At 40.1% G+C, this 26292-nt stretch overlaps 1 protein-coding gene and 1 pseudogene across 5 annotated transcripts in view; one reads left to right on the forward strand and one right to left on the reverse strand.

Moving 5' to 3' along the window:
- Nucleotides 1-6363: 6363 nt before the first annotated feature.
- The window catches only part of LOC107160606 (T-cell surface glycoprotein CD1b-like), a 29631-nt gene continuing 9702 nt past the window's right edge, over nt 6364-26292 (reverse strand). Inside the window, exons 1-6 of one of the 5 annotated variants that reach the window (XM_048797548.1) lie at nt 9892-10039; nt 9369-9635; nt 8486-8629; nt 8012-8290; nt 7687-7780; nt 6364-6887 (exon numbers count right to left, since the gene is read on the reverse strand). In XM_048797548.1, the coding sequence (XP_048653505.1) occupies nt 6866-6887; nt 7687-7780; nt 8012-8290; nt 8486-8629; nt 9369-9635; nt 9892-10000 (915 nt within the window). In that variant the 5' untranslated portion in view covers nt 10001-10039 and the 3' untranslated portion in view covers nt 6364-6865. Of the gene's footprint in view, nt 6888-7686; nt 7781-8011; nt 8291-8485; nt 8759-9368; nt 9636-9891; nt 10040-26292 lie in introns of those variants that run through there. The other 4 variants (XM_048797549.1, XM_048797546.1, XM_048797547.1 and 1 more) reach the window with 4 other exon arrangements.
- Nucleotides 22482-26144, forward strand: LOC107160608 (annotated as a pseudogene).

Below are 26292 nucleotides of genomic sequence, written 5' to 3' on the forward strand. Positions count from 1 at the left end.
ATACTGTACATGGGGGCAGGGAAGAAGTCAACAGAAACAGCATTTGATGTTGCTTAAATGTTGAGCTTAGCAGAAAGATCCCAAATCTCCTATGAAATATTATCACTGACCAAAGCCCATATTGAAGAATTAAAATAGAGTACAACAACAATGAGAAGAATAATGGAGAATACAATTAAAGAGAGAGAAATAATTTTTTAAAGGTATATGGAAATTCTGGAGTCTAAAAGTACAATAAATTTCTGTTAGGTACAAGATAAATATACAAAAAATTATATATATATATATATATATATATAAAATAAGTCTTGCAAAAATGAAATGGGAAAGTGATTTTATTCGCTAAATGATCAAAAAGAATAAAATATCTAAGGACAAATTTAACCAAGGAAATGCAAAGTAGGTACATTGAAAACTATACAATAATGCCAAGAGAAATTAAATATCTAAATAAGTAGTGATATATTATTATATATTACTAATATGCAAAATAAAGATAAGAAATAAAATGAACCACATAATACTTAAATTCATTTTACATATACATATATTATAAACAACTCATCTTGCATTTGTGCAAATAAAGCTGATTTTCTGGGCTTTTTTTTTTTTTTGCTTGATATCACTTTGAATAGATAAGGTTCAAAGGAAAATTCTATAGTATAATATTGGTGCCTTTATTTAGCATGATTTATCTACATAAACCACTTTATTTTTTATTTTTAATTTCTTTTCCTTAATATGTTCTAAAAGACAAAATTCATGCCCATACCATCTTTCTTACACCATTCATATTATTTACTCATTGATGATCCAGCAGCACCTGTCTTATTCTTAAATTTGATGTTAAATATTCCAAATTTTTGTAATTAATTTATTTCCAACTTGAATTTTGTTTTCTATACTTTGGCTGTAGTGACACCAAATGATATGATGAGCTCCCTTTTATTCCAGGTTGATAAAGTGTCCCCCCCATCAGTTAATTATACTGAGGGCATTATTAACTAATAATGAAAAACCCAATGGTTAATTTTTTTTCCTTTTAACCTCATAATATAAACAGTTACATTAATAGACTTTATCTTAAAAAGTAAAATGCCCATCCATGCCCATCCTTATAATTATTATGTAATAATCCTACATATTTATGGGGTATAGTGTGATATTTGAATAAATGTATGCAATGTATAATGATCAAAATCAAGATAATATTTTTAACTCATTTCCATTTCATTATGTTGTGAGACTTCAAGTTCCTCTCTTTTAGTTCTTCATAAAATATGTAATGCCTATTGTGAACTAAAGTCACTCTATCTTCTATAGAACACTAGAACTTTATTCTCCTACCTAAGTTTTGGTGCCCACTGTATGTCAGACAGGGATATTTAGAATGTCACGGTTGCCCTGCTTGGTTTCAGTCTTGCTCTGAGATGATCCCTACTTCTATTGTCTTATCTTCCCCTTTTAAAATAGAAACATTTGATGGGTGCCTGCCTCACATTGTATCCTGGAAGTGTGTAACTTTTTGAAAAAACAGGGGCTTACATTAAATTTGCCTTGAGTCTCAGAAGAGAGTTTGGACTTGGACTATTGAGCAATGTGAGAATAGTTGACTTTGGGACTCCTGGTGATGGAAAGAATGGATTTTGCTCTGTGAGATGTATAAATCTTGGGGATCAGGGGCAAAAATATGATGGCTTTAATATGAATGTTGTCTCCCAAAAGACCATGTGTTAAAGGCTTGGTCCCCAGGTTGGCTCTATTAGCTCAGTTAGAAGGTGCTCTGAGTCTTCAGGAGGTAGGGCTTTATAGGGGGTTCTTTATTAATTGGGGTGTACCCCAAAGTTGATCAAGGGATCCATGCCCATCCTCAGTCTCTGTTCTTTTTCTTCCTCCCCACCCCCCTCTCTTTCTGCTTCCTGACCCATGACGTAAAATGTTTGCTATGACATGAACATTGCCTTAAGATACCCTCACAATCTCACAGAAGCCAAAAAGCAAAGGAGCTGCCCAATTGTGAGCTGGAGCCCCAGAAGTATGAACTAAATAACCTCTTTACCATATTTATAATTGTCTTAGGCATTTCACTTTAGTGGTAGAAAACTGAATGATACAATGAGCAAATTAAAAATGTTAAGCAGTTATTATCCATGTTGTTCTGATTTTCAATAATGGTTACGTGTCCAGCCCACAAACAAGCCAGACACCCCCCTAACATCTAAATCATCAAGACAGACACCATTTAGCTCCATCAGGAACCCAACACAATTGCATGATGACTGCGGTGTTTCTGTTAAGGGATGGATCACTACAACATACGACTCTTGTCCATCCACACTATCTACACTGTGATTTATTATAGTCAATGGCTAAAGATTATTGTTACCTCATTCTTTGCACTATTAGTGAAGTACAGGTAGGATGGAGTAGCCATTGCATGAACCTGGTTTCTCACTACCAGGAGTGTCACTGTTCTGACAGGTGACACAATTCAACAGGTTCAAAAAGCTACCCAATGTGAAATATTTGAATAACAGAGATAATACTAAATTTCATACTTTAAATTTTCCATCCAAGTTAATCCAACATAATGAATATTGATTTAAAATCTAAAATTTTCATTCTACTATTTCACTCCAGGATTTTAAAATAAGCATAGCTTTTAGTTTAAATCATAGAGTCTGTGCCCTCTTTCATGTGGTACCTACATCCTTTTTCTAACAGTGGGTAAAAAGCCCTAAGTTTCTATTTTCCCAAAATGTTACCCAAAAATAAGAATTGAAACAAGAATAAAATAAGAAGTAAGAAAAGATGAATCCTAACCAATTTTATTGACTTTTAAAATATCACTGGACTTTTACTTATGGGAATGGTGGATTATGTTATTTAGGCTAAGCTATTCTCCAGAGTACAACTAGTCATAGACTGAAAAATTCTATCAATATGATGACATCTGAGAGCTATTAACACAGTGAGGAATTAGAGGGCTACAAGCCAGGAAAGGAAAGAAGTCTTGCAAGGCTTGCAAGCCCAGGGTCTGGAACCACATTTCCTTTACCTACAGACACCTACAAACTCTAAAGACACAAGGGGCTGAGCAGAACATTTCACAGGCTTGTGGGGCCAGGGAACAAAAGTTAGGATTCTGTGGGTGCAGAGGAAGAGAAGTCCTGGTAAACACCACAGGCTTTGGTTTGAAATTCTAAAGCCTACATTGTCAATCTCTCTACCCTAGGATAAAGTAAATCATAAATAGGAAAAAGAAAATGGAGCATCTGTGGTTAAAATCCAGATTTGAATATTGCATTACTGATCTGATTCAGATCAACAAGCATTGCTAGTCCTGAACTCTAACTGTGAAGTGGAGTAATAAAAAGGATAAAAGAATCAAAGTCAAGATTACCATATTGTATGCAAAATTTATTTTGAAAGTTAAATTTATGTGTGCTGTAAATTCAAATACACAACAATCATAGGACACAGGAAGTGAATAAATGATAATAAAATATTCCAAAGTAACTAAACTAGCAAAGTGGTAAAATATTAACTAATTTTAGGAAGTAAATAACATTACATCGATGAAAATAATAACGTTAAGATGATGGAAAAAGACAAATAAAAACACTAACCCCGAGGAACCTGATCAGGCCCTACTATGTCCTGAAAACATGACCTCACTGGCTAGGAAACATTAAAAGAAGAAACACAGGGAAGATGTAGCATTTGTAAATATTTAGGCAGGTTATAGGACATTCTCTAAATTATGAATCCAATGATATTATATAAAAAAGATATTAAAAATGTATAATTTTGGTGGAGAATTTTATTAACATACCTGTGTGAATGATAGAAAAAGCAAATTGCTGAATATGTATTAGATGTGCACAACACAATTAATAAAAGTGACCTAACTGATGTATTTAGAATTCAATTTTTAACTCCAGAACCAGAATTTTCTTCCAATAAACATGGAAATGATGTTTATCCATAAAACAGTGTGAACAAATTTCAAAAGAGTGAAAACACACAAAATATTTTTGCTGACACAATGGAATTCAGTCAAGACAATGCTATTCCTGGCAAATCCCCCACTCTACCTGGAAATTTAGAAATACAATTGTACATGTCATAATGAACAATTAGAAAATATATTGAACTGACAAAGAACGCAGTATATCAAGCTTACTGACAAGCACTAAAGCCCTGTTTAATGGAATAAATCAAATAAATAAATAAATCAAATGTGGGAGAATGAGGTACCTATGAATTTCCACCAAGACATAAGAACAAGGAAAGCAAATTAAACCTGAAATATGTAGAAGAAAAAAATGAAAATAAATTGCACAATTTGGGTGACTTGTACAAAATATTTGAAACTTATCAAGCCTAACAAAAAGTAAATTCTGATTACACAATAAGAAGACCTAGAAAGATTCTTAAAAACTTGCCACAAAACAGTCTAGATGCCCTTCGACACACACACACACACACACACACACACACAGAGTGAAATATTACTCAGCCTTAAAGAAGAATTAAATTATGGCATTTACAGGTAAATGGACGGAGTTGGAGAATATTATGCTAAGTGAATAAGCCAATCCCCCCAAAACAAAGGCCAAATGTGTTCTCTGATAAGTGGATGTTGATCCATAATGGGGGGGGGGCAAGGAAAGAGTGGAAAAACTTTAGATTAAGCAGAGGGAGGGGATGTGTTGGGGAGGATTGTGGAATGAGGTGGAGATTATTATCCCTATGTATGGATACAATTGCACAAATGGTGGAACTCTACATCATGTTCAACAAGAGAAATGAGAAGTTTTGCTCCATTTGGGTAAAAAATTAAATTAAATTAATAAAAAATATAACTGGCCACAAACCCCAGTTCGGGAAGCTGAGGCAGGAGGATCACAAGTTCAAAGCCAGCCTCAGCAACTTAATGAGGCCTTAAGTAATTTAGGGAGACCCAGACCCAAAAAGCAGGGGGATGGTGCTGGGGATGTGCCTCTTGGGTTCAAACTCTGGTGAAAAAAAAATAGTCACAAAATTTGATACTTTTCTATTAAAGAAAAAAACAACCTTCCAACACATGACTGTCGGGGTCCAGCCCCAGCAGGGATCCAGGGGTCCTGGAGGATGAGTGGCATCGGCAAAAGAAGAGATGGAACGGCAGGTTGCAGGTTATGAGCAGCCTCCAGAGATCTGCTTCCCTGGAGGGGCCTTTAGTTTTATACCTAAAACTAAGGGTGTTTTTTTCAGGTAGTTAATGGATAGCCTCAAAGCCCAAAACTTCTTTGATTTACATGATTTTCAAGAGTTACAATCTCTTCTGACATATATTGATTAACTAAGATATTGAGTACATTGTTTAAGATATTTTCCTATAACCTTTGCCAATCATGATTAATCTTTTACATTTTCACCTCAATCACCGGTTACTAGACTATGCAACTAGACTACGTCTCCTGACTTACTATTAATGTTTTAACTTTAAAGCATACCTATAATTATTTCATTGACCTTTAACTTTAAACATCCCTATGGTTATTGGAAAGATTTCTTACTTCTAAATTAAAGTCCCAATAAAACACACTTAAAATAGTGAAAGTTTATTACTTAAAAGGCTGGTACTCTGAAGTGCCTCTAAAATATATCCATATTAATTCTACATTAATTTCCAAGGTAATTTCCTTTTTTCATATGACCCATTTAACTGCTTTCTTACAGAGTTTCCTTGATCCTCGGTCAAAGCACACCAATTCTTATGTCTTTGTAATCTTTAACTAAAGGGCAGGCTCTGCACCTCAACCCATTTGCCATTGATATTAACTATGTGTTGTCCATTTCCATCATGAATTTCTGTGTAAGGCAAAGGAGGGTCTGTTGGTGGGGGGAGTGTATGTTGCACAGGTTGTGGCTTTAGAATGGGAAGCTTAGTGTAAATTGTTAAGCTTTTCTCAGGAACCTTGATTTGCAATCTTTTCCCCATGAATTTCTTGAGAAATAATAACACTATTGTTTGTATCCTGAGAGATATTGAAACGCACCTTGGGGCATGTCTTAATTGTATCCTTAGTCTCATTCTGGGAATTTTCCTGCAACCCCAGGCAACATGTACTTTTATTATTCACTGATGTATGCCCTACTCTCCATATCTTGAGTATCATAAACAAAACACTTAACATTCCCCACGGTTCCGGTTCCCAGATGGTGAGGCCCTACCTCAGCATCCGCCACCCTGTGACCCTGTCAGACAGCGGGTGCAGGAACGCCTTCACCACATGACTGCACTGGTGAATTCTGCTAAATCTTACACAAAAAAATGTAAATGAAAATAAGCACAAACAAAATGTCACACACTCTGGAAAAAAAAAAAAACACAAAGAACCATTTTTAATCTCATTTTGTGTAGTAAAAAAAATCCTTCATACCAAAATCTGAACAGAACACTCTAAGAATTAAGTGAACATAAATGTAAAACCCAAAACAAAACATTTAAAAACTGAAGCCATGTGTATATATTACATGCAAAACAGGTAAGTTACGGACACATAATTTTGTTCTGCCATTTGAAGATCATTAAGAGTATGTCACTTAAAAAATATATAAAACTCTCAAGAAATTCAGAATATGTTTCTGATGAATGATGAAATATGGGTGCGTACTACCTTTGATAGCATCTCAAAATAAATTCACAGTTATTAATTGTTTTTCTGCTTGTATATAAATTATATATATGGGGAAATGCTTTGATCAACATCAATGCTAACTTGATGAAATGTATCAAGGTTGACTCCTGGGATGACATCCTGTTTCTGAACTTCTTGGCACTTATTTCAGATGGGAGAGAAGACATGATGAGAGTTCACTGGGTGTCCTGATACGACCTGTCAAGAAAGCCAGAAGAAAAAGCCAGTTGTGTTTAAGACATGTGTGTATGTCCTCACTTATAGGAGAACCATTCACAATAGCCAAAAGTGGAAATGGTCCAACATCCAGTAATGAATAAATGGCTGAAAAAATGTGTTGTCTACACATGGAATGGATATGAAATATTATGATATGAAATATTATGCCTCCTAAAGAAAGAAGGAAATTCTGATAGGCTACAACAGAATTGAACATTTATTGCTAAGTGAGATAAACCAGTAACAAAATGACAATTACTGCATGTTTCAGATTGGAAGAGTTACACAGGATAGTCAAATTCCAAGAGATGGAAAGTGGAAGGGCCACCAACCAGCGGGGAGGAAGGGAACAGAGAAGTGGTTTTTCTTTTTTTTTCTTTTTACACCTTTATTTTATTTCTTTATTTTTATGTAGTGCTGAGGATCGAACACAGCACCTCACATGTGTTGGCGAACCCTCTACCACTGAGCCATAACCCCAGCCCCAGAGAAGTGTTTTTATGTGAAAAGTGAGTTTCCACTTTGCAAGATGAAAAAGGTTTGGGAGAAGGATGATGGTGGTGGATGCAAAGAATGGAAATGCGTTTAACACACTCAAAAATGGTAAAGATGGTACATTTTGTTGATCTTTTCCACAATTTTTAAAATTAATTCTAAGCAGGTAGCAGGAGTGAAGAGGAAGTTCTGGTGGAAAGAGGAGGTTTTGTGCTACAGGTAGATGGCAGGAGAAAACAGTGGGAGCACCCACAGAGAAGGAAGACTAAGGAAATAAACTCACCTGCACCTCCAGAACCACAAAGCAAGCCCCAGAAAAATGAGCGCACAGGACACTATAATTGCCAAAATGATCAAGCCAACAGAGAGGGGGTGTCCTGTGAATGGGGAGAGAGCACAGGGAATAATGTCCCTTCAAGTCCCGTACATTCACCCCTTACCTTCCCTTGTGTAACTCCACAGCCTTCATTCTCTAAAGTCCCTTTGTCCACTCTTCTCTCCTGCTCCCTGTCCCCAGCCCCCCCACCAACCATTCTCTTTTCCCCTCAACCTTCCAATCCTCCCTCTGTGCTTGAGCACCACCTCCCCCATCTGCACCCCTTTCTCACCCCAATAGAGGACGAGGTCCTGCCCTCCTAGGCTGCTGTGCTTCACCCTGCAGGCCAGGCCAGCTGTGTCCTCAGCTGCCACATCTAGGACTGCTCTGAGATACCACGTGCCATCTGCATTGGGCAGGATGTCACCTCTCTGGGTGCCCTCCTGCTTTTGCTCACCTCGCATCCACATCACCCACACGTGTTTGGGGTAGAAGCCAGAGACATGACATACCAGCAGCACACGGTCAGGCCCAGGACTGGGACCACTGGACAGCCAGGCCTCAGGCTTCACTGGGACAGGAAAGGGAAGGAAGGAAGGGTGTCACATTATGACACTAACCCAGAGCACAGGGACCCATACACCCATTTCTATCTCTACTCATTTGGAAATGAAAACAGTGACCCATGAAGCCCCTCTTCTTCTTTGGGTACACTTCTTCTCTGGGGCTGAAGAGGCAGTGGACAGTGACACCCAGCAGGACCTACCTTGCCTTTGCAGGTCTGCCTTCCCTGCTTCCAGGACGCTCAGGAGATATTGGGGGCAGGTTTCTAACAGCAGCTTGTCCACTGTTTCGCAGATACCTTTGTACTTCGTGATCACTGTGCAGAATTTCTGTGCCCTGAGTTCACCTTTTGGGGAGGGCCAAGCTGACTTGAAGCTTATAAAATCCATTCCTTTTAAAGACCCCCTCAGGAAGCCCATGATGGTTCCCCCAGCGTGCAGCTCACAGCCTGCTAAGCCCTGGATCTCAAAAGGGTCTGTGCAGAAGGAAAACAGAAAAGTTACTGAGTAGCAAACATGAAAGAAAGGGATGTGGGGAGAACCCAGGATGTTAATTCCCTGGGAGGATAAAAATCTGGAAGGTGCCATGTGCAGCCTGAATAATTACAGCATTGAGAGATTTTCAGGAAGAAAGCACTGAGGGGAGGTATGGATATTATGAACAGGGTATGAATCCGTGTATAGAGTGGGTATAGGAGAGAGGAGAGGCAGAGGGTAAGGAAGAGTGTTCTGCAGTCACCAGCACAGCTTTCAAAGGAAACCAGAGCTTCACACGGAGAGGAAAAGGCTGAATGGATGATGAGAATAGGAGGCACATTTTTATGTCTCTCAGGAACAAAGAGGAAAAGAAGGAGCAAGTTTCACAGGAGACACAGGGCTGGTCACGGAGCAGAGCATACCCATCAGATCAGGTGCACATGCAACAACATCTGGAGGTGTGGAGTCAGAGCTAGAGCCTACTCTAGAGAAGAGTGTGATTGCAGTTTAGTAAATAAGGGAGGAGGGGGAAGGACCTCAGGGAGCAGTGCCCTGGAGCAGGAGATAATAAGTCAATAGCAACCTTTCAGGTCTGAGGGCTGCACTTACATTTCAACTTGAACTCACTGACATGATCCTGCACTTCACTGGTGAATACAGAGAAGTAATTGCGGAAGATCTCCTCCACCATCTGAATGGCCTCATCACTGAAGTTGCCCTTGGCCCAGGGTTTTAGGAAGATGGCAGTGCCTGCCTCACTATCCCAGCCATGAATCTGCAGATCTTCCAACCAGCCTGAGGCTTGGTTCTGTGACCAGGTGCTGTTGACAAAGGATGAGATTTGGATGAGGTGGAATGTGGTCGGCCCCTGGGAGTCTGTGAAGAAGGAAGGAAAGAGAGTGAAGAGAAAGGGAGATGCAGGAAGGAAAGAGAAATCATGCGTACTGACATGCATAATACCTGACACACCTGAGATCCCAGGACCTCAGGCTGCAGCCCCATCTCCAGCAGGTGGAACAGGGCTGGAGTCAGGAGGGGGCAGGACCTCAGAGTCCAGGTGCACCTGGGCAAGGCACCCTGCCTTCTATCAGAAACTCTGCGCCAGTTTATGAGCTGCCCGAGCTCTTCTTACCTTCCTGATTGTCACCACCTGGGAAGAAAATTGCTAGCAATACAAGTAGCAGGACCAGCTTTGCACTGAGAGAGGACTCTTGACTTTCAGCTGATATTTGAACTCTCATTTCAGAAACCCTATATGTCAGCACTCGGTAGTGACTTCCTCTCTTCCAACTGACAAATCTCTTCCTCATACCAAGTGTATAATGGAGAAGTACAGTGCCTCCCACAGCCCTGGGGACTCCTACTCCACCTCTCATTTCCCCTGTACCCCTGACTCTAGATTTAGTCTCACCTCCAAAGTTTCTAGCTTCCCCTTAGGTCCTCAGGATCCTTGAGATGAAATCAGAAAAATCCCTTTGTGATTCTGAATGGTCTCTTCATCTCCCTAAGCCTTTATCTATAAATTAAGGGGGTAACAATAGGCCATTTCTCAGCTGCCCCTGTGCTGGGAAGGGTCTTTCTGGTTGATCCAGCCTCCTTCCATTCCATGTGCCTGTATTCTCTGGTATTGTTGTTATTCCTTCCCAGGATTATTAGTGTCTCCTTTTTCTTGTGTCAAATCCCTCGTCTGGTTCCCCTCGTTCACATTCTTACTTCAATCTTGATTTCAACTTTGTCAAACTCTTTGAATTTCCCACTGTAACTGTAAAATCAGACAATCTACCAGAGTCCTGGGAGAAAAATCAATAGATGTAATATAGATGACTAGACAAGACTACAGAGAAAATGAAGAAAAATCTCGCTCTTATTTTACTTTCCCTATTTTATTTACCAAAATAGAATACAAAGAAATGAACACAAAACCACTGATCTTGAAAGATTTCTTTCAGTCGAGTCAAGTAAAAATGTCATTAACGCCTATGATGGAAGTGGAAAGATGACAGGTGATACAGTATATAGAAACCCTGGACCAAAGCAAAACATAAAACACTGTGAGGCGAGGAAGGCTTTCTCTGTTACTCAGACCCTTAATGGTTTGTTGGTATTATTGTTTCCTTTTTGAACACTAGGAACTTCAGTGGTTGCTTTTGTTCTTTCTCTACAAGTGTATTTTACCCTATCCTCAGTCCTGGACCTGTACGTGAAGGCAGACAGGCAAACACACTAAGTGTCGGAGTCACAGCAGTAGCAAGGGAGAGGAGAATGAAGAGAACATACTGAGGGAGAGAGAACTCATGTACCAAGAGGCTAAGTGCATTTGGAAGCCTTTGTTTTCTTCTATGCCACATCCTGTGTGTCTTCTTATGAGAAATGTTTGTTCAGACCATTTTCCCGGCTTTAATTGGATTATTGATGTTCTTGAATTTTCACGTTGGAATTTCATACATATTTTAGATATTAAATCCCTTTCAGATGAACAGTTGGCAAATGTTTTCTCCTGCAGGATGTCTCTTCAAGTTATTTTCTTTGCTGGGTAGAAACTTCTTATTATGATAGAATCCTGTGTGTCAATTTTGGTTTTTGTTGACTGTGCTTTTGGCTTCCCATGCAAAAAATTATTGCCTTTACTAATGTCTTCATGGTCCCCCCCCCCTATATTTTATTCTAGCTGTTTCATACTTTCAGGTATTATATTTAGGCTTTTGATGCATTTTGTGTGTTTCTTTTTATTAAGGTGTGAGATTTGAGTGAAGTTTTCATTGTCTATATATGGATCTCCATTTTCTCCAGTACTGATTATCAAAGAGGCTGTCTTTTCTCAAATGTGTGGTTTGCTGCCTTTCATGAGACTCAGTTGACTGTAGATACATCTTTGTACTTCTGGGATCTCTATCCAATGCATCTTGCTCGTGGCCCACGCAGGTGATGAATCTGGGTTTCCCTGCATGGAGTGGGCTGGCTGAGAAATACGGTGAAAAATCACACCACTCAGAAAATTGTTTTAAATAGCTGGGGCAGGATGGCTCTTTGACCTTAAGGGTTGAGCTTCCAGGCTGGAAAGAGAGAGCAAGAGCTGTGTTTGCTTTATTTTTATGGGGGAACTTCAAAGGTTTTCTACAGAATGTTCTTAGAAAATTAAGGTAGGAGGTGAGCTGTCCAGTTCCCAATGGGTCAGGCCCAACTCCGGAGCTAGGAGATCAATCTTCCTACCCAGAGAAGACTGAAGTCACCTGTGTTGCATAATCCATTCAGTGGGAGGGGTCACAAAATAGCTTGCAATGCCAGACCAAAATCTCCTTGGCTCAAGGCTGGTTGAAGACACTAATTAGCTCCAGAGTGGCTTCCCACACCAACTTATGGAGTGTGTCCTTATTAAGATGACCTCTCTTAGATCAGTTCTAATTCTACTTTCAGTCCATTTGTCTGAAAAAAATATTGAGGGACTTTTATGCATATGATCAAAGATCATTTATATAAGAGGTTACATTAGGATTTATTGTTTTAGATAGAATTTCATATCTGAGGATATTGCTAAATTGCCCAGACTTGGTTTAGAGAGAAATACAACTTATGGGAAAGAGAAAAGGTTGTTAGTGGCATTTTCCCCAATGATCAACGGATCCACTTCTCATAACATGTCCTATTATTTCCAAGGAAGCTCTTTCACCAGGTCGTGAACAAAAGGTTAATTAACAACATTAGTTAATTTCTACTTATTATCATTATAAAGAATAATAATAAATTCCCCACAATGGTTTGCCAGTCCTCTATTTTGCAACACTTGGGTCTATGTGCTTTACTTTCACAAGCCTGATCACAGTTCAGACTGTCATGAGTTGTTCCAGACCCAGGGTTTGATGATCAGTTGTGCCTTTGTTGATTCTGCTGTGAGCCAGCTATGAGATCATCAGAACAAAGTCAAGGAAGAAGAGTGACAAATAAACCTACAGTCAAGATCACAGCAATTTAAAAAGTTTTTACGTTTCATGTAATATTTTCAGGCACCCAGTGTTCAGCTTACTCTGTGTACTTCAGGTTCACTTGTGTGAACAGATTTCAAAAACCCAGAGGTAAGGGGTTGCACTTGGATGTGAGAGGGATTGATATGAGTGCCTGCAAGGTCTGTGCACACTCAAACAGAGATGCATTGACAAGTAAGAGGCACCAGGGACAGGCCCAGCGCTTGCCTGTCCAAGACACACTCATACCACTGTTGCTACCACCGGGTGAACATACCAGCTTGGCTTCAAACTTGGCTCAGGGAACCAACACATCTCCAAAGATGCGAACAAGATATCAGCTAAAGAAACACTCAGCACTTTCTTTTCACAGATTACCACCTTCTGTTCCATGAGGACTCCTCTCTCCATGAATGACCATTTTGCCAAACATAACCTGAGTAGGAAAAATATTTCAAAATTCACATTCTTAACTATCCTAATCAAGGGTGCCCAGGACACAGGGCCACAACAAAGTTTTGCACTAATAAAATGTCCTGTGAAAATAGAAATTAATAAGTAATTAAGGAACCCAGTTTTCAGAGTCCCCAATAAATAATATGTTGATAAATATCCCAAAATACTGCCCCTAAAGCAAAGGAGATGATCATCTCCATTTATGTAGAAAGAGCATTTAACAAAGTCACAAAGTTTATCTTGAAAGCAACTCTCTCAACAGTAAGATATAGAAAGGAATTTCCTCAACATAATAAAAGACAACTATTAAAATCTAACATAATGAATGTGGAAAAATTGAACAAGTAACTCCAAGAAATCTACTACAAGACAAGGATGCCCCCACCTACCACTTTTATTGAGCACATCACTAGAAATCCTAGCAAAACCAATCAGACAATCTACCAGAGTCCTGGGAGAAAAATCAATAGATGTAATATAGATGACTAGACAAGACTACAGAGAAAATGAAGAAAAATCTCGCTCTTATTTTACTTTCCCTATTTTATTTACCAAAATAGAATACAAAGAAATGAACACAAAACCACTGATCTTGAAAGATTTCTTTCAGTCGAGTCAAGTAAAAATGTCATTAACGCCTATGATGGAAGTGGAAAGATGACAGGTGATACAGTATATAGAAACCCTGGACCAAAGCAAAACATAAAACACTGTGAGGCGAGGAAGGCTTTCTCTGTTACTCAGACCCTTAATGGTTTGTTGGTATTATTGTTTCCTTTTTGANAAAAAAAAAAAAAAAAAAAAAAAGAAGAAAAGAAAAGAAATAAAAACACCTATTTGAAGGGAAAGGCTAAAATCATCACTGCTTTAACATGTGATCCTGCAGATAGAGGATCTCAAACATTAATAACAAATAAATGAATTCAGTGAAACTGCAGAATACAAAGCATAGAAACAATGAGCATTTCTATATACAAACAACAGCCTACCCACACAAAAAATAAAAAAAAAAAATCTCATGTATCATAGTATTAAAAATAAAATATTTAGGAAAAAATTTAAACAGGATGTAAATGATATGTATGCTAAATACCATGAATGTTGACTAAATAAAGAGGACTCAAGCAAATAGAAAGATTCCCTTGCTCATGTTAAAAATATTGTTAAAACTTCAATATTACTCAAAGTGATCTACAGATTCTAATCAATACCTATCAAGCAAATGACCTAGAATAGGCAAAAACAAATAATTGTGCAGAAGAAAAATAGCCATCACCCCACCTGATTTTAAATGTTTGAGGAGATGGAGAAGTTTTACCTGATTATACCATGCTTGTATGCATTGAAACATCACGTGGTACTCCATTAATATGTACAACTTTTCTATTTTTAATGTGTCAGTGAAAAAATGAATATAATTTAAATGAATAAATAAAATAATATGGCAAAGCTCCATAGTAATTGAAAGTGCAATTAGCATAAAAAAGGCACACACCAGAGGGACAGAATGAGGAGCCCAGAAATGAACTCAAACATATTTGTTAAACTAATTTTCAGCATGAGTGTCAAGACTATGTAATGGGGAAATGATAGTCTCTTTAATAAATGGTACTGGAAAAACTGCATTTTCACAGGCACAATGGTTAACTGGACACATATTTTGCCATACACTAAAGTCAATTCTAAATTGATTAAAGATATAATGTCTACAACCATGAAATTCCTAGAAGAAAAGATAAGGGAATTTGTGAATATCACCCCCAAAACTCAATTTCCAAGAACAAAGATAAATGAACAAAACTATACAAACTCACATAACTGCAGAAACACCAATATCCAGATTTAAAAATGGACAAAGACTTGAATGATAGAAATGGCCAGTAGATGTATGAAAAGATGCCCCCAAATCACTAGTCACCAGGGAAGTGAAAATTGAAACTACAAGGAGACAGCACCTCATACCTTTTAGAGGGGATATTATCAGAAAGACAAGGGATAGCAACATTATTGAAGGTGTGCAAAAATGAGAAGCCCTATGCCTGGTTGGCAGGAATATCTCTTGGAGCAGCCATTATGGAATACAGTATGGAGGTTCCTAGATAAATTTAAAAGAGAATTGGCATAGGACCAGCTTCCAACTATATACCTAAAGGAGATGAAATCAGTATCTTATAAAGTTATCTGCAGTCTCATATTCATTGCACAATTATTGACAGTAGCCAAGATACAGAAATAACAAAACAAACACAGAAACAACCAAAGTGTCCATCAACAGACAAATGGCTAAAGAAAAGTGAGTTTGAATATTCTTCAGTTTTAAAAAAAGGAAAAGAAGGAGGAGGAGGAGGAGGATATCTTGCGATTTGCAACCACATACATACAAGAAGAGAATTAAAGAGCAATGGCTAGAGAAGTGGGGGAGGGAAGGAAAAGGGGAGATATGGTTTGATTCATTCTATATCAAATATGCAGAAAGAATAAGTGCCGAGATCTTATATATAATCAGTATAGTTACATTGTAATATAACAATACTCTAATATTGACTATACTCAATATTGTTAATATTGTTGGATTCAGAATATTTGCTAAAAGAGAAGATTTTAGATACTCTTGCCCCAAACCAATCAACAGTAACTCATTGTGAGATAATTGATTTGTCACTTTGCTATGTACCATATCACTTTTCATATGTATATATACATCAAAGCAATGTGTTGTATACCTAAACTATAGATGATGAAAAGTTTTTAATACAAAATAAATTTAATAATCCATTTTCATTCATTACAAAATCCTTGTTATTTTCTGACCTATGAAACCTTGGTCAGAGTCTGTGATTACGGAGTGCAATGCCAATTTGAAACCACGTGGTAAGGAGTGATTATTGATTTTCAATGAATAATTTCATATATGCAAAGAGACAGAAAGTAATATAAAGAACTAACTTTTTCCTGCATAGGTTTAAAAACATCGTCAATTCCTTATTGAAGGAAATTTCATATGTCATATATATTTCATGAAATTTTCAACAGGTATATCTAAATGATAAACATTATTTTTTTAATGTGTAACAAAAATAACCTTATGGTACCTAAAAATTAAAAGTTGTTTCACTATCATTAAATAGCTAATTACACTCAAAATTCCCCCACTGTCTCATGAATTATATTTTTATAATTTAATGAATTAGAATAATAGTAAGGCCATACCTTGAATCTTTTTAACCTATCACTTTCTCCTCTCATTTTAAAATAGGATAATATGGTTTCAAAAACCAATTCCAAGAACTAGATTAGTTTGATTTTCTAGACCTTCTCAAAGAAAAAGGAAAATAATATGGTTTTTGAAGGGTAAATATCATCCTCAAGTCATAATTATGCTTTCAACTCATGATCAGAACAACAGGGTTCTACTCATCCATCTCACATCTACTTTTTTCCCACAAAGAAAATCCTAGTTCCCACTGAATTTACCTAATAACATATCACTACATACTCACCACATCCCCCAAGTGACCACGTCAGACTTAAAAAAGTAAACACTACCACCAATGTCATTATTGAAAACTAATTTTTTTTTTTTACCCTAGAGTATATTTCCCTAGAAGGTAAAGTAAAATAGCCTACTTTAAATCTACTTCAGATAGCCCCTGGCTCCGTGGAATGGCATCAACTTGGGTAGTGTTCTTGTTCAATTTATATTTTGCTTCAATTTTCACAAATCGATGTTTTGTTCAGTGATTTTTACAAAATTTACACTTGGAGCAGGATTTCCATGATGGTAGGGCAAAGAACAGAATATCCTTTCCCCAAACTCAGCAATAAAACAGGATAAAATTCTCAAAATAAAATGCCTCGGCATCCGGAAATGAGTGAGGGCGACAACAAATTGAGAAGAGCCTGCTCACAAACAAGGACCCGAGGCTCCCTGAGAACAGTGGGGGCTGCACAACTTAACATGGGGAATCGCCTGCCCTTCCCCTGGCCAGACAGTCTACTGGGCTGAGGATCAGCAGTCCTTTGCCACGGAAGGGTAGAACCCCATCTGGAACTCCAGAGACAGGCCCCATGCCCAGAGGCTTGTTGAAACAATGGCCACAGGTGGTTAAAGCCAAAAGTCAGCCTCCCAGCTGCCAGAGGCTGCAGAACTGGAGGGAGAGAAGGACCGGTCAGGGCTGAGCAAAGACACCTGGGAGAGGAGACAGGCATAGTGGACTCGGATCAGTGCCCATTTGTTTGCAGGGGTCTGGAAGGCTGCACACAGGCTGAGGAAGGTCCAAAGAGGGATGTGGGGCGCTACCCCTGAGCTATTTGAGCCTCTTCACTGGCCTTGGGGCCAAGGAGATTCTGGGCTGGCATCGCCAGAGATTTTGTGGCTCCTCCCACTAACTGCGCAATGCATGTGACGTCTGTCTTCCCTGGGCCAGGAAGACTACTGATCTCCTTGCTCCAGAGTTGGGCGTGACCCATTGCTTACTGGACAGTCCACCTCCTATCTTAATTGGCTAAGAACATTCTGTAGAAAGCCTTTGAATTTCCCCCAGATAAATAAAGCAAACACAGCTCTTGCTCTCTCTTTCCAGCCTGGAAGCTCGGTCCTTAAGGTCCACGCGCTGTCCTGCTCCTGCCTCTTTAAAACTATTTTCTGTGTGGTGGGATTTTTCGCCATATTTCTCAGCCAGCCCACTCCACATAAGGGGAACCCAGCTTCCCAGGCCTGCAATGGCCACGGCAAGGGAGGGACAGTTATCAGCCTCTCCTGGTTACACATGAGGACTTGCACAATGAGAAAGCACAAGCCAGGACAGATTTGCCAACTGCTCAGGTGTTAGGTGTGCAGCCCAACCACCAGCAAAAGGCAGAAGCTTTGCTAGCTTAAGGTGCTAGGCACAGTCACTGACCACTCATTGTCTACCGGGCAGGAAAGGGAGGGAAGGGGAAAGGGACTGAAGAAACAATTGTAAAATCTGCTGCGCGACCAGCACGCTAGCTTCATACTAGAGGTTCCAAATATAAAAGTTAACTAGTGAGATCAAAATAAAGACACATAAAACTCAATTTACCTTTTTCTTGCCCAGCTAAGAGACGGCTTCTCCTGGCTCCTGCCTCGAGCCACCTGGTGGTAGCGAGGTTTACACAAGAGACCAGCAGGAGAGAGAAAGAGCACGCCAGAGAGTGGGCTTTTATTGGGGAACAAAATATTCAGGGGAAAATTCCATCCAATGAAGGTCGAGGGGGATAGCATTCCAAGGTCAGGGTCAGTGATTGGTTTCCAGGTCAGTGGTCAGTCACACCCCCACATGGACAAGCCCTCGCACCTGGAAAGGATGGGGAAAGCTCTGACTCAGCTGGTCTGAGTGCCTCACACCCAGTCAGGGAGGTATCTCAGTCACTGCAAGAATGGCTTCCCACAGTAAAAGCAACAATAAAAAAAAAAAACACTGAGCAGAGACATCAGTGACTACAAACTGCATGGCTATAAGAATTTACAAAGTTAATCCAGGCAGATAACCAAACAAAAATTTTTCTCATTATATATCTTACACTTGGAGCAGGAAAATACAAAATAGAAAAAAAAAAAAAAGCAAAAGAATCCAAACAAAAACAATGACTTTATTTAAAGAGTCCTGTACTAGAAACAAACCAAAGTTTTCTTAAATGAGTTGATGAATAATAAATATTCAATAAAATTTCATTCAACAATAAAAAGGAACAGTTTTCCTGATATAATTAGCAACAAAGATTCCTTCCCATAATATAAAGGAAAACAAAAAGCCCAATATAAAATATGTCTACAATGTATTCCCATCTTGGGTAGCTCAGGAAATATAGTTCTATCCTTAAGAGGCATAAAGCAGGAGATTAGTTGCAAAAGACCATGTTGGGGGTGGTTTTAAAGAAATCCAAGTATTAGGCATTATGGGATTCTGAATCAGGATTGTGGTGTTGTTTATCAGGGCAATCATATTTGTTGAAATAAATGGAACTGGATATTTAAGATACATGCATTTTACTGAAAATTGTACATTAATAAAGTTGATTTAATAAAAACTGTGGTAACAAAACCATAGAAACAGTAAGTAGGACATGGTCAGATGAAAAAAGCAAACATTCAACATCAGCAGGACACAGTCTCAGCTGTTTCACCCCCACTACTTCAGCATCCATGGATGACTCTCTCCTATGTAGTGCTTAGCAAAAGCTGTTGAATTAATGAATGAAATCTAAAGGGTCTACAGTCTAGCCATGGTGCTCTCAGGACATTCTTGTTGGAAATTTGTCTTCCATACACTGCTGGTTGCCTTGATCTCATCTCAACCCAGAGGACACATTATATTGCTCTTTTAAAAAAATATTTTTGGATATCTCTGCCCACATACAATTCACATGTGACTTGTTTCTCTCCTCTCTCCCCTTACACCTCTCTCTCTCTCTCTCTCTCACTCTCTCTCTCTCTCTCTCTCTCTTTCTCTCTCCCCCTATCAACTGAAACGAGTTGCCTCACAAACATCATTGGAAGGTATATAATGAGAAAAATTTACCAATACAATAGATAATCCAACATTATCTTTGTATCATATGTGCTTTTGTGTTTTGTTTGGTTTTACACTGAGCACATATGACATGCAAAAAATTTTCTATTGTCATGGTCCCCACACCCCAGAGATTTAAAAATAAAAGACAAAAAAGACCCCAGTAATATCAGTACAGGCGGGAAGTGAGGTATGCAAGCAATAAAGTCCAGTTGAAGTGCTCTCTGGGCATAAATGAGGAAAAACCTGCTTCCCTTCAAGGTTCAAGAAAAATCTCTGGAGGAACTGGCATCAAGGCTTTGATGTACTACATAAAAAATGGTGAATCTAAGACTACTATTCCCAAGTTACAGAAAATAGATTGCCTTACATGAGCAAATGATTATTAGGTAGAAAAGGAAAAAAAATTAAATGGAGAGTAGAAGAGAGGAAGGACATTCCTATGCTGTCCTAAGTTCCTTGGCTGTGGGGCTCCCATCATATTGAGGGAGGCGCGAGGCATGGAGAGGCATCTCATGCCGTATAGTGTTATGGCCTGGGAAGGAAAAGAAATGGAAGAAACTCTAAATATGTTGGGGAAGGTTGCTGAGGATAAAGTGGAGTGATTAAAACACAAAAGCCAAGACAAGTGACAATGGAATATAGAACAAGAAATTGGGAAAAGATGAGGAAATTTGTAGAACCCATGAGTCCGTCTTAAAACAAATTACAAAGACTTTCAAAAATATTAGGGGCACCGTTGCTGCCAAGGGGATGAAACTCATGGAAAGGGGGGTCACTGTGGATACTGGAGACACACTTGGACTTTACCTTAACCCCACCGCTGATTCTACTCCATCCTCCAATTTCCTTACTGAACATGTGCATTCTGGGCATGAGCCACATCAGGCATCCTGTTTCAATCACTCTGTTCCTACTTTTCCAAGAAATGTTCCTTGTCTAACTCCAAATCTCATGGTTCTATGTGCCCCTTGTGTCCCAATGTTCTGTTCCTCAAATCACCCATGTTCATTACTTTCTCACAATTCTTTCTGCATCAGGCATCACCAAACTTTCCTCTTAGGATCAAGACCACCTGCTCACATTTCCAACTCCCATTTTCCTGACCCCAGCAGAGGGTCATGTCCTGGCCTGCTGGGCTGCTAGCTTCACTCCACTGGACAGGCCAGCTGCCCCATCAGCTAACACACCCAGGACGGCCAAAGACAGTTTTAGTCAGCTTTGCTTTCCCATGACCAAGAGAACAGAGAAGAAAACTAAGAGCAGGGAAAGTTTATTTGGGGCTCACAGTTCCAGAGGTTTAGTCCATGCCTGACTGAGTCCACTGTTCTTGGTCAAGTGAGGCAGCAGCACATCATGGTGGAAGGGCCCAGTGGATGAAAGCCATTCAGCTTGTGCTGGAGTCTGGAAGCAAAGACAGGGAAGGGAAAAGGGGCCACAGGGAAATGCACCCTTCCAGGACATGCCTCCAAACCCACCTCCCCCAGGCTGCCCCACCTGCCTGCAGTTACCACCCAGCCCCATGCATTCAAACCAACATGGATCCATTAGGTTACAGTTCCCGTGATCCAGTCATTTTACTTTAGCCTATTCCTACATTAAGAGAGGAGATTCAGCATCATCTCATGTCCATAATAGAAACCATGTCACATAAGCATTAGGAAGAAGATCAAAAATTTTGTTTAATGCCCCATTGCTGCTGCTCACCCCACATGCACATCATCTAAACAAGCTTTGGACAGAAACCAGAGACATTGCAAATGAGCAATAGTCCGTCACCTGAGGACTGGGTGAAAGGACAGCCAGGAATCTGGACTCACTGCAGAGAGCACAAAAGAGATTCATATGCGAGGACTTATACAGAGCTAGGAAAACATTATTCATTTAATAGGCAAAATTATATTTTTTCCTTTATGGTAAACTTATATCTGGCAAACTTCATTATGTCCTTTTCTTTGTCCTTTTTAACGAGTGTGATATAAAGGGTCAAGACTTCCATTTAAATATCTTATGGGATAGGGGATGCATGGACTAGAAGTGTCCTCTTGAGGCACTAGGGACAGCTGATACTTGCATCACAATGCAACGACACTAAGTAACATATCAAGTTTCTGCAGAATGTGACCACCTATCTTGGGCTAAATAATCAAGTCTACCAGGTCTAGTTCAAGCAATGAGGCTAAATATTGCCTCCACAAGTAGTGTCCCCAGGACTGGGTCAGAGGTAGATCTGATACCTGGACATCTAGCACTCCAAGCAACAGAAAAGGACTTATGGGAAGCAGAAACATGGTTGGAAAACCAATAAGAATGAGAATTAGGGAGGCCAGAGAAGGTGCGTGATTCAGGGAAGAGACACCGAGGACCTTGGCAAGGGCTAATGATAATGCAGAGAAAGCAGTGGGAGAGAGGGAGGCTGTATTGGGCAGATAAACCAAAAGAACCATTCCAGATTAAAGAAGATTGGATCAATTGTTCAGTATTTCCCCAATAATTGACAGATATGTAATAAGGGATTAAGTACATGAATTGACCTTTCAAAATCATGTAGGGACTTTTTGTGAGCTCATCTGAAGAAAGCTGAGGACCTGGAGAGAGGCTGGAAACTTTGGAAGTGAGACTAAGTCTGAGAGCTCAGGGATGCAGGGGAAATGAGAGGTGGAGTGGGAGTTCCAGCATTCTGGGAAGCACATTTCTTCTCGACATGCACGTTGTATGAGAAAGCAATTTGCCAGCTGAAAGAAGGAAGACACTACAGAGTGCTGAGAAACAGGGTTGCTGACATGAGAGATCAAACACCAGCTGAGAGTCAGAAGCCCTGTGTCAGAGAAATGCTGCTCCTGCTACTTGTATTGCTAGCAGTTCTCCTCCCAGGTGGTGACAATCAAGAAGGTAAGCATAGCTCTGGCAGCTCATGAACTGGTGCAGAGGGTCTGGTTGAAAGTAGGTTGCGTTTGCCCAGGTGCACCTGGACTTTGAGGTCCTGCCCGCTCCTGACTTCAGCCCTCTTCCACCGTGTTGGAGGGGGCAACCTGAGGCTCTGGGGCTCTCAAATGTGTCAGGTGTTATATTTCTGCAGTCCCTGGGATCTTGGTATCTTTCCAGTGTCGATAGTTTTTCTTTCTCTATAGCTTCTCCCCTTCACTTAAGTCTTTTCTGGTTTTCTTCACAGCCTCCCCAGGGCCGACCTCATTCCATATCATCCAAATCTCAACCTTTGCCAACAGCACCTGGACAAAACATTGTGGCTCAGGCTGGTTGGGTGATCTGCAGATTCATGGCTGGGATAGTGACACAGGCACTGCTATATTCCTGAAGCCCTGGTCTAAGGGCAACCTCAGTGATGTGGAAGTCACAGAGATGGACGATATCTTTCGATTCTACTACTTTGGATTTACCCGGGAAGTGCAGGAACACATATCTGACCTTCAGTTCAAATGTGAGTTCTTTCCTCAAAATTGGGTTCTTTCTGTGACCCTTGGTTCTCAATCCCTGTGGTCCTTCCCCCTCCTCCCTTCTTTACCCAGATGCATGCACACACTTCTCTAGAGCAAGCTCCCTCTCTGACTCCTCTCCTCCACAATCTCTGACCTGGGTGGCTCATCACTCCTCTCTGACAGATAAAGGTGTCTGCTGTATGACCAGCCCCTCGTGAGTCCCCTGTGAAACTTTCTCCTTATTTTCCTACTTGTGCCTGAGTTCCGTATAGTGTGGCCCATCATCTTATCCACCCCTTCAAACATTGCCATGAGTTCTTCCTTCCCTGGGGACTTCTGCTTCCTTTGGGATATTCGTGCTGGTGACAGCATGTCCCTGGCCTTTTCCCTCTGCCTCTCCTCTGCCCTGTAACCACCATCCCCTTTACCACATCACTGTCCCCTTCATGAGAGGCACAAGTCTCCCCAACACTCTACCTCCAAAAGTCATTAAATGCTGTATTAACTTATTGTTTCACATTCCAGAATTTTTCCTCACCCAGAATCTGTATCCTGGGTCCTCCCCACATCCTTTCTTCTTGTTTGATGATTATTAACTTTTATATCTGTTTTCCATCTGCACAGACCCCTTAGAGATCCAGATCTTAGGAGGCTGTGAGCTACAGTCTGGGGGAGCTATCGTAAGTACATGGAAGGGGGCTGTAGGAGGCCTGGATTTCCTGAGCATCAATACTACCTGTTAGCCTGCCCCAGGACCCAGCAGCAGCAGGGCAGAGAAGGTCTGTGAAATCTTTGCAAAGTACAAAGGCATCTTTGACACAGTAGAGCACCTGCTCTATGAAACCTGTCCCTGGTTTCTCTTGAGTGTCTTGGAAGCAGGGAAGGTGGATCTCCAGAGACAAGGTGAGTCTGCCATTTCACTTTCAGTTCTCCTTAAATCCAAGAGTAGGCAAGCACCCAAGGAGGAGGAGGGCTTCATCAAGGATCTATTCCATTCCCAAAGGAACAGAGGGGCTTAATGTGCACATCAGTCTGCTTCCATGTGCTCTGGGTCAGCACCAGCAGGTGACACTCTCCCTGCCCCTGTTGCCCTAGTGAAGCCCAAGGCCTGGCTGTCCAGTGGTCCCAGTCCTGAACCTGGCCATGTGCTGCTGGTGTGCCATGTGTCTGGCTTCTACCCAAAGCCCGTGTGGGTGATGTGGATTCGAGGTGAGCAGGAACAGCAGGGCACTCAGCAAGGTGATTTCCTGCCCAACGCAGATGGGACCTGGAACCTCCGAGCAACCCTGGATGTGGCAGCTGGGGAGGCGGCTGGCCTGGCCTGCAGGGTGAAGCACAGCAGCCTAGGAGGGCAGGACCTCGTCCTCTACTGGGGTGAGGAAGGGCTGGGGCCCAGCTGGAGGTGGAGGGAGGGGGTGCCCCAGCACAGAGGATGGGCCTGGGAAGGATGGGGAAGAGGAGGAAGTAAGCAGGGGAGAGGTGGTGGTCAGAGAGGGGAGGGAGGTGAGGAGAACCGACCTCTAGAAAATGAAGGTTACAGAGCTGGACACAGGGAGGCCAGGGAGTGAATGCATGAGATTCAGAGTGATGGTCTGTGTCCTCCCTCCCCACGGCAGGACGCTCCATCCCCATTGGCCTGGTCATTCTGGCAATTATAGTGCCCGCTCTCATCTTCCTGCTGGGCTTTGCGTTATGGTTCTGGAGACGCAGGTGAGTTTCTATTTCCTTACTCTTCCTTTGCTGTCCACTCTCCCACTCTTCCTACCCTGTGTCTATTTAGACTATGTCAACCTCCATTTTCCACCAGTCTTTCTTCTTAACTCCATCTCCTGCATGGAGCTAATATAAAAATGTGGTAAATGACACATACTACGATTTAATATCTGTACCATTTTAACTGTGTTAAATGCATTCACATTCTGTGCATCCGCCACCATCATCCATCTCCCCAATCTTTTTCATCTTGCAAAATGGAAGCTCACTTTCCACCTAAAAACACTTCTCTGTTCCCTTCCTCCCCACTGGTTGGTGGCCCTTCCACTTTCCATCTCTATCAATTTGACGACCCTCTTCAAGTCTTATAATTGAAATTGTACAGTCTTTGTCACTTTGTGACAGGTTTATTGTATTTAGCAGTTTATGTATGTTGTAGCATGCATCAGAATTTCCTTTCATCTCAAAACCTTGAGTAATATTCCACTGTATGTGCACAACATGTCTTTCCCCATGTATCCACTACTAGACTCCTGGGTTCCTCTACTATCAACTATTGTGAATTATGTCACTATGAATGTGGATGTACACACATCTCTTACATTGAGAAATTTTTTTTTGCTTGTTTTCTTGACAGGTCATATCAGGACATCTAGGGAGGACTTATTATGTCACCTCACATCTGTGATAAATATGTACAACCCAGAAACTTCAGATGTCAGACCAACTGAAATCTCATATTTCATGAGAAATCATTGTTTTTTTTTTTTTTATCAAATCAGGATTCTAATAGTTTACAGGAAAACAATCACTCTCTGTATACCAGCAGAAAATAAGGAACATTGAACTTATTTTGAGATAATATCAGCAATAAAACCACCCAGATTTCATCATTTATTAGGTACTTATTCTGCCTTGCTGACAGTGTTTTATAACTTTTATTAAGTTAATGTTCTGACATGTAAGGATTTTCAAATGATAAAACAACATTATGTCTCTGTAACTTACTTGTTTCTATATAAAGTCTGCATGTGTATTGAAAATACATTTTAAATTTTGTTTACGGTTTTACATCTTAGTTCATGTAATTCTTACAATTTTCTTGTCCAACATTGGTATTATGGGTTTTTTGACTATATAAAAGAAGTTATAAAATGTTTCTATTTCTTTTTGGTACTCTCCACAGTATGGGGCAGTTTATATGTGCTCATTTTTTCCTTGTATTTTTCCTTTATATTTTTTTTATAAATATTTGACAGAATTCACCAGGGAAACTTCAGGGAAAATTTTTGAGAGAAAAGTTTTAAATTTTGTGTCATGTTTTAAAAAAATAAACCTAACTCTATTCAGAACAAGTATTCAAATTTTTCTTTTCGTGTATTTGTTAAGCTTCAAATATTTTGTATAAGTCATCCAAATTGCTCAATTCATTATG

The sequence above is a fragment of the Marmota marmota genome, unplaced genomic scaffold, assembly GCF_001458135.2.
Source record: "Marmota marmota marmota unplaced genomic scaffold, marMar, whole genome shotgun sequence".
In the NCBI taxonomy this organism is placed as follows: Eukaryota; Metazoa; Chordata; class Mammalia; order Rodentia; family Sciuridae; genus Marmota; species Marmota marmota.